Source organism: Enoplosus armatus, chromosome 21 (genome assembly GCF_043641665.1).
Source record: "Enoplosus armatus isolate fEnoArm2 chromosome 21, fEnoArm2.hap1, whole genome shotgun sequence".
Classification (NCBI taxonomy): domain Eukaryota; kingdom Metazoa; phylum Chordata; class Actinopteri; order Centrarchiformes; family Enoplosidae; genus Enoplosus; species Enoplosus armatus.
Genome location: NC_092200.1, coordinates 7061293 through 7070693, shown reverse-complemented (window position 1 = coordinate 7070693; position 9401 = coordinate 7061293). Strand labels below are relative to the sequence as shown.

General features: G+C 41.7%; 2 protein-coding genes across 2 annotated transcripts in view; one reads left to right on the top strand and one right to left on the bottom strand.

The window, feature by feature from the left end:
- LOC139304626 (collectin-12-like) overlaps positions 1 to 3681 on the bottom strand; it is a 33124-nt gene extending 29443 nt beyond the window's left edge. Inside the window, exons 1-3 of the mRNA XM_070928550.1 lie at positions 3664 to 3681; positions 2758 to 2881; positions 489 to 539 (exon numbers count right to left, since the gene is read on the bottom strand). Coding sequence (XP_070784651.1) covers positions 489 to 539; positions 2758 to 2881; positions 3664 to 3681 — 193 coding nt within the window. The remainder of the gene's footprint in view (positions 1 to 488; positions 540 to 2757; positions 2882 to 3663) is intronic.
- A 1891-nt stretch (positions 3682 to 5572) lies between these two features.
- LOC139304625 (clusterin-like protein 1) lies at positions 5573 to 9094 on the top strand. The gene is made up of 8 exons (XM_070928549.1): positions 5573 to 5663; positions 5751 to 5899; positions 6341 to 6511; positions 6615 to 7071; positions 7175 to 7297; positions 8019 to 8227; positions 8597 to 8765; positions 9084 to 9094. Exons 1-8 carry the CDS (start codon positions 5573 to 5575, stop codon positions 9092 to 9094), a joined length of 1380 nt encoding a protein of 459 aa, XP_070784650.1.
- The last annotated feature ends 307 nt before the right edge of the window (positions 9095 to 9401 follow it).

Sequence of the window (9401 nt, the reverse complement as noted above, 5' to 3'; positions counted from 1 at the left end):
TGTGTCGCACCACAACAGAAAGACATGTTGACAACAGTTCAGTGTGAGTAACTCCACATTTTTTGAGGTCCGAGGGCATGTTTGTGTGAGTCAACGTGTTTAAGTGGCTCAATTTAAGTGGATAAAAGAGAGAAGAGAGTTTCGGATGCTTCTTGATCTGGCGAGCTCTGTGAGCAGTCGTTGGGCCTGTGGGGAGCTGGACCTCACAGACTGTCAGCCACATTTATGTTGAACCCAAACTCTGCAGAGCCATTAGTGACTGAGCCAAACATCAGGGCAGATGAGGCTCTGGACTGACATGCCCATAAATATCAAGGTAATTCTATAGGTAACAGCAGAAAAAGAAGAGAAAAAGAGACAAGCCCACACACTTAGTGGCTTTAATTCAAAACATTTAATTCTGAAAACAATCAAGGTTTTATGATTAGAGCTCCAAGTGTGTCGGCTTTTCTCTCTCTCTCTCTCGAAGAAGAAGACTTTTCACTCACCGAACCTCTTGTATCCAAAAGACTGTACTTCCTCCTCGTCTGCAAAGTCGTCTGTGTGACATAATCAGAAACATATGACATAAACAGGTCGTACGCACGCTACTGGGGGTACATTGAGTCTAAAGCACTTGGTCGGACTCCACAAACAACATAAAACAGAAAGAAACACAACAGCTGCCCAGAGCCAAGAAGCCAAGAATCCTTGAACACAATGACTTCTGTTTAACAGAGCACAGGGCATTAGTTTGGAGATAGTGGAGTATCATCTGTAGTGTGTGTGTGTGTGTGTGTGTGTGTGTGTGTGTAGAGATAGGAGGTCCAGAGAACTGTAAAAGCCACAGGCTGCGGTTTCTCTGGGTTGTTGACAGTAAAACCTAATTACACTCTGCTGCTCTACACTGAAGACTGCAGCAGAGCTCAGAGGACATCATTGCTAATGGTAAACAGATGGGACTGGGGGGGGGGGGGGGGCGGCGGCAGGGAGGGATGAGCTGAGTGTGTGTTTGTTGGTGGGGGGTCAGAGGGGGGTTAGACTAGATGAAGAGCCAACTTCACCTCAGTTTCTGTTCCTACAATGAATACAAGATTGTGCTTATTGATGATACAAATATGGTGTGTTGCTTTCAGGGGCTACTGGTTGGAGTGTGAGCACAAACACAGCAGTTAGTGATGAAGTGGTGTTCTCTGGTCATCATCACACATGCAGGATCTTTTCTTTATAATGATGAAGTCTTTTGGAAACATCATGTTGACCTCTTGTTTCTCAAATATCACAAATTCACCAAGTTTAATGCGAGGTTTTCCACGCATAAAGTGGCATTTTAAGAGATAGGCAGCCTAATTGTGCAAACATTATTTGGTCTTTTATATCCTTCAATGGGATGCAACTAAGTGGTGAAAGGAGAAAAAAAAAGTATTTCACAACTTCTGCACCGCAGTACCGTAATGTCATCCAGATGTGAGTCGCGCACCACAAAGAAGAAACACACACAGACTGAATGAAATCTGTAAGGAGTGTAATCTGTGAGTCTAAACTCGAAATATCAGCTACAAGTGAAGGCAACGTACCTTTCATGGCGTTTTATAACTCGTTGAGGACTGTAGAAGAGATGAGGACCCCTGTCACTTTCTGCGCATCTCAGCATCCAGTGCAAAGGTGTAAAGTTGCTCCACGGAGAACGACACGCGCTAATAAAAGAAATAACACGACTAAAAGTATGTCTTCATGTCGAGCCTTCGGTTTAAAATCCCATCGTCCCTGTTCTCTTGCTCGCTTCGCTTCAGAGGAGTTCTTGCAGGAGTGATGTGATGTTGCCGGAGCCGTGTCCAGCAGCGCTGCGCTGAGGGAGGAAGGAGTGCAGAGCACACCAACAGTGAACTTACACAGAGTGACAACATGCACTTCCGCCTTCCCTTTCAGAATTAAATCGATTCTGTTGCATAACAGCAGAGAAAGCGCAAATGCAGTACATTTAAAACAGAAATCAAGTTACTTTGTCAACCTAGACGTTTAGCCTATAGCCTTTATTTGGTTGCGTCGTCATTAAAGGAATAATTTGACATTTTGGGAAATATGTTAATTCATTTTCTTGCCTGGAGACTTGCCGATCAGTTTAATATAAAGCTAAGGCCAGCAGCCTGTTAGCTTAGCCTAGCATAAACATTGGAAACAAGGGGAAAAGCTAGCCTGGCTATGCTCAAAGATAGCTAGCAAACAGCACATTTAAAGCGCAATATTTATATTTATTATGTCTCTTTGTTTCGTTCGTACAAAACCTGAAAACAATTCACATTATGACTCATGAGGGTGCCACATTTTGTCATTCAAAATGGTACATTTCGCAGGAAAATGACAGGTTTACAGCTAAATTCCTGCTGTATTAATATGCCAAACTAAGATAACTGGCTAACCTAGCTTAATCTGGCTTCATATTTACCAAACAGACAGATCAGTTTCGTTCTTCTCAACTCTTTGAAGGACAGTGAATAAGATTAATTGTCAAATTGTCGAACTTTTCCTTCAGGTCTTCAGGTCAGGTATGATGCTGGTCATAATGGAGCACATATGTGGATGGGTTTCTTGGATTAACCTCTTATCTATCTATTTACATTTCTTTAATGTTCCACTTTTATCCACAACACGTTTTGCCATTTCTGGCCCCTAAAACAAAGGCCAACCTACCAACAAAAAAAAACACTCTTATTTTGAATGCGCCTCGTTTCCGGGTTTTCCTTAGCTTTCTCTCTAACTTTCTGTCTGTAACTTTACATCCTCCGGCCACAACACTGTCCCGCTCAGCGGTGACCGTCCCGTCCCCTCCCGCTGAGCCTCCTCCGGTGGGGAGAGAGGAGGTGCGGCCTGCTTTCAACACCACAGACCGCGGGACGTCGTGCTGTAATCCAGCCGGAGATGAGATTAGGTTACTGGGGGTTGATGGCAATCGCGTCCCCGGGTGAAAGTCTGGTACCCATTAAAGATCATTTCAAAGGTTTGGGGAGGAGCGACACCGAAACGGCGACATTTCAGTGCAGTTCCTGTGTTTTTACATCTTCACATCTCATTTCCTTTAAGGATGAAAAATCACTTTCATATTCACATTATATTCCTTTAGGGCCATTTGGCCTCTCTGTGGTACTCAATAATAGGTCAGTCATGTGGCTTTGGCTATTTTATCAACTGATTTATCACAATAAACCCACATTCTTGAAATAATACTGCTAAAAGTCATTTTTTTCTATTATTTCAATAACACAGGAGACAAAATCTGACAGCACAGTAAAATTATTTCAACCTGGTTGAGTACAAAGAATTTAAGAATAAGTGTCTGTATCTTGAAACAAAGACAAATAGCTTCACTAAAATCAAGAGAAATTAGAAGTAATTCTGGGAAATTCTTGGATTAAGTTGACATTTTTATTTGAAGAGAATAACATTTCTTGGATTTAATTATAGACAAATATCTCTTGATGAAGATTTAGATTTTTGCTTAACAATACTTTATAGTACTTTTATCTTCCTTAGTATGTCTGTTTTGATATAGGAAACACGATTGATTTGCTTTGCAGTGATACATAATATCCTTCATAAGGTGACAGAGATCTTTGCATTTGTTTTCTTTTGCCATAACAATGATTTCTGTTCCATAAAATGATCCCGATGGCAGCAAAGACTGACCACAATCTGTCCGGCCATTTCCCTTTAACTCCTCCAGGTGCAGTGATCATTTCAACAGTTCCTGTGTCCATAATCTCTACGGCCTGTAGATGCAGATCACTGATCAAAGGCCGGAAACATCTGCATCAAACATCAGAGAAATTAGACAGAACCCCTCTCACAATACAGGTTAGTGTCACTGCTGTGTCCAGTTCCAACCAATTGATTTATAGGAGAAAGATACAGATAACTCCAACCGTCTCAGCTCTGAAATCCTCTGAGCTTTGAAAAAAACGCAACACAGACATCAAACTCAGATCTGTTTTTCTTCTCTCTTTGGATAACAGAGTCTTCTAACCCGGGGCTCAGTGCTAATAGCTGGAGTTTGACCTTGTCCACCACATATTAGATTCCAGACCAGCCTGAGATGATAAAGGGACTAATTACTTGTTTTCCTAAAGGCTTCAAAACTGTTATTTTACTGTCGGCTATAATTGGAGCAGCGGGCTGGTATTAGAGCTCAGATAGGGATCGTGGCGAGCTGATAAAAAGCAGCTGAGGGTCAGGTATCTTACAGCCCCTGCTCCTGCTGGTCCTCATTCAGAGGTTGGGACCTCATTTGCTGGGTCAAGGCTTTCCAGCAGCGGGCCCAGAAAGCACACAGGAATTCCACATTTAGCACGCTGCTGCCATGTTTAGATATCACGATAAGAACAACTCAGATTGTCTTGTGTGCTGCAGGAGAGAGGCCGGAAAGACAGGAAGTGAAATTACTTTTTCTTATAGAGCGTCGAAACAGTATGGAGGATGTTTTAGGAAAGTCTGAGACTGTATTGGTAAGATTAATGATAGACTTTTCCAAATGAATCCTTAATTTAAAACCTTAAAATTAAAGTCTGAATACAGAAATGTACTGTGTTAGCATGCATATTTGCACATGTACATTCAGTCCTTGGCCTACAATGCAGAGCTTAGCCAAGACCATGCCAGTGTGTGCCAGGTCTCTGCAGGAAGCCCAGGCTTACTGTCAGTCTGATGGAGATTAGTGCAGAAAGTTTCACCCGCAGAGAACTCTGAAGTATGTAGGAGACAATTAAGTGAGATAGACCTGCAAACAATGGCGCATGTAATATTTCCCGTGCATTATCGCCTGTCTAAAGCTGATCTGTAGTTATGCTGCGCCCGTAAGGCTTGATAACGCAAACACACTAATAGGATCTGTGCTGGTGAGTGGATCCATAAAAATAGAACAATCCTTGGAGGAAGCAGACGCCTCACTCTGGTCCCTCCAACAGCACAGCCTGCTGCTTTTGTTCTGGAGTCTCATGTTTTCATAGTTGTCAAGGTAAATATTTTACGTTGATTTTGTTATTTATTTCTGTCTTAGAGAGACAAATAGTTCAGTGCCAGTTTGTGCTGACTTTGATTCATGTTATCATTCTTTTTTTGTTCTTATTTTCTTTTAATTGTGTTGATACATGTACACAAATGTAATATATAGCATACAAAAGTATTCCAACTTATCCACTAAGGAAAGATTAAAGTAGCAATTTGAGCTTTTGTAATTTTGTTAACTTATAATAAATAATTCAATTGTACTGTACTGATAATATAGTTATTATCCCTGTTATGTAACGTGACACTTCAACCCCGGAAAGATTAGTTGACTGCAGAAGCTTTAGTGAATCTCTTTTGTTTATTTGGCTTTACACTGATGTGATATTACACGCTAATGAATCAACATGTTTGTCCACTAGGGTAATTAGTTTGTATTTGTTTTTAAATGGTCTCTAAATTAAAATGTTTGAGAAATGGCACCACCTTGTGGCAGGCACATGCCTTTGTTTTTTTTGTTAAGATCTGGTGCTGGATGCTACAACACAGCAGAATAACAAGTAAGTTCTGCACTTTTTACAGCTCTCGAGACAGGATGAGGACGCTGCTCGTTCAGATTCTTTGCATCACTGAAGTTCTGCTTTGTGCTGCTGACTCTCCACCACTGAGCGAGGACATGCTGAAAAGTGAGGCCTTCATTGATCGAAAACACTTAAATGTACTTTCAAGGTTGCAAAACTGAATCCCAGCATGTTTCATTGGTGTTTGTGTAGAGTTGTCTGCAGCAGGAGAGCAGCACGTAGATGAAGAAATAAAGCGGGCGTTGCTCGGGGTGAAGCAGATGAAGGAAACGATGGAGAAAAAAGAGGAGAAGCACAGACATCTAATGGACGCCCTGAGACACAGCAGTGACAAGAAGAAGGTATAAATCCTGTTTCTGTGCACAGCCTCTGTGGATTTATTATATTTGCAGCAATCCTTCCCGATGTTAAGAACCCACAATCAAAACACCATGACGTCAAGCTGTGTTTAAACACAATAACTTTTCACAGAACATGACCACTGTAGTTGAGCAATCACATGCCAGTCTTTCTTTGTGCATTATTCTGAAGCTCATGGCATATTTCCTGCCTCATGAAGGCAAATCCACACAAAGCCTCACAGAGTAACCTCAAAGCAGACAGTGAATAATGCATGTGGGAGGCTAGTTTATGGAGTCGGGGTGTAGCTTTACTGCAGTCGGGATAAAAGACCTGTCTGTAGATTCATTTGTTTTTTTTTCATCTCATTTCAAAATAAAAGATGGGGCTTTGTGCCAGGGCCCCAAACCGCATCTCATCCTGTCTGGCCCTCTCTGTGACAGGGGGCGATGCAGCTGGCCCGGGAAACAGAGCAGAAACTAGAGGAGGCTGAGCAGCAATGTCAAGATTTAACCAGGTCTTCCTTTGAGGAGTGTCGACCTTGTCTTGAAGATACCTGTAAGGCCTTCTACACCTCTACGTGTCGCCGGGGCTTCACCTCTTTCTCATTCAAGGTTTGACCTCAGCATCTATTATAACTGTCTGACACCTTCAACGTGATAAGAGTTCATTGGTAACTCCAAACACGGTGGTTCTTCTATAAATCTCTCTCTACAGGTGGAGCAGTTCTTCAGGAAAATGGCCGCCCAGCTGGAAGCTACAGAGCGTGTTTACGATCAGAACGAGGAGAACATGGGTCGCAGCAGCTCAGCCGAGAACCAGGTCACAGAGGATGAAGCAGATCTGGAGCTTCTGCAGGCCGATGCGTCGTTCAGCCAGCTGCTGTCAAACATCAGCCTCCTGCACAACCAGAGCGTCATCCTGGTCAAAAAGATGCAGCAGGTGTTGGGGCATTCCTTCCTGGTGGCCTTCACCTCAGAGCTCCAGCCGAGCTCGCAGTCGGCCATGCAGGGCGACTCGAGCGCCGGCTTCTTCAGGACGGTGGGTCTGGACCACATCCTTGATTCAGTGTCTGACTTTGGGAGGAATGTGCTGGAGGAATTCAGCTCCACAGTGGCTGATGTATTTGAGGAGATACAAGAAGCTGAGGAGTACTTTCAGCAACCAAGCAGAGGTATCCGATGTCATTTGTAGCACTACAGTTGTATTCACTTCCATAAAAAGTAATGAGAACCACTGTTACATCTGTTACTGTATGTTTATCTGAAAAAATACAGGCTCACTCTCTGCTTTGGGGCAGTCCCACAGCAGATATCTGTGCAGACAACTCCGCAGACAAGCATCAGAGTGCTGGCAGCTCCAAAGTTTGTGCGAGACATGCGAAGATTATCTGTTGAAAGGTAAATAACTGGCACAAAAATGATTACTATATACTATCACTATTCAGCTGCTCACCCCTCACAGTCGCATTGTACAGATATGCAAAAATGTTCCTATCTGGACCTTAAATGCAAATTCTGGCCCAAATAATAACATTTTTACCTAGAGGGAAAATTAAACAAATTGCAGCGCAGCCTCTTTCACTTTGAAGTCTTAATCTCGTGAACTAGCAATAACTGGCATCATGAGGGAAACATTCTGCAGGACAGTAACATTTTGGTGATTTCCATTAGCAGTCATTTGATTGATTGTTTTTTAGACTGTTCGATTAATCATTTACTCTGTAAAATGTCAAAAAAAGAGGACAATATGTTCATCACCCTTCTCCAGAGCCACGCTGTCTTCACATTGCTTGTTATGTCGAACCAAAAGTTGAAAAATCCAAACTATGTTTAATTTCACATAAAACACAGAAAAACAACACATTGAAGAAGCTGAGAACAGTATATGTTTGAGATTTTTGCTTGATAACTGACTTATCAGTTAATTGATTATCAAAATGGTTGATAAATTTTCTGTTGATCAAGTAATGAATTAATCAGCTAATCATTTCATCACTTTTTAGATTATAATTGCTGGACATTCCTTGAGTGTGAATAGAACTAATGGCCTTTTAGCTACAGAATAGTCTGCACTGATACAGTAATCTGTGAATTGCTTTGTTTTTATGCACACTAACAGAGTGTCCCAGCGTCCAGCAGTTACACTCTGAGATGGAGGAGATGCACATGCTGCTCAACGCCTCCCGTCAGCAGTACGACGACAGGCTGCAGCTGGTCCAGAGACACACGGCGGACACGCAGAGGTGGCTCAGCAGCGTGGATGACAAGTATGGCTGGGTCAGCCAGCTGTCCAACGGCACAGTGACAGACATCTTCAGCGTGATCACAGTATGTGCAGTAATGTTGGATTTGTATAACTTTATCTCACAGCATTTAATTTGGTTGATGTTATGAGGGTTGCTAAGTGCCAGATTTTAATACTCTGTTAATTTATTTGCCAAAGAGCATTCAAAATAATCCAGTTTTTTGAACCCCAATATTAAAAAACAAGGTTTGAATTAAAACTCCAAAGCCAAACCTCATTCTGTTTATTGAAAGTTTACCTGGCTCTCTACATAATAAACCCTAAAATGTATATTATTTTTTTGTCTGGCAAGAATCTTGTTAGGTATTATTTTAGTTTAACAGCCAGAGAATTATTTGTTATATTGGCATCACAAGATCTGACAAGATCTCATTTTTCAGGTGAATCCACAGCAACAGATGAAGAATATCAGACCTACAGCCGACAGCAGTGTGGTTGTAACCATCCTGGACTCTGCCCCAGTAACTGTCTCAGTCCCTGCGGAGTTGGAGGTGGAAGACCCTGCTTTTATCCAATATGTAGCTCAGGAGGCTCTGACTCTCCATAAACAGCAGATAAGAGGTATTGATCCCGGCACTGTTGTTGTCTTAGTTAATTGTGTGGCTCCCAGCTTCACCTGGCAGAGCTCCAGAGTGACACCCTGTGCATTTCTTACAATGTAATCTTATTCTGAGAGACACAATGGGATGCTGTTATAATTCAAAATGATGAGGTAACAATCATACACTTCATCCTTCATTGACTTTGTATTAAAAGACTAAATAGATCCAAATGCAATGTAGCATTGGTATTTGTAGCTCGTGTGGAGCTAGTCGACCTTCTGTTCATCAGTGTAAATGGTGGCTCATTTTCTTTGTTTTATATTTTTTCTCTACACAGGAATGCAGTAATGTGAACATCCCAGCGTTCACACATTATCTTCAGATGCTGAATGAAGAGTCCAGTACCAGTTTTAAGCTGATCTTTGTAACTTTGTGACTTGAAAATGCACAATATTAGACCTCTGAAACTTTACACGCACAGCTTATATTCTTTTTATTCATGTATGTTTAATCTTAGTGTTTTAAATGTTTCTGTAATAAAACTGTGTTCACTCTGCTCAAGCTATTCTTTTGTTTTTGTCACAAATCGTCCAAAAAATTATGTAATGACTCCCTAAACCGTCATTTTGAATGAAATATTTGCACATTTTACAAA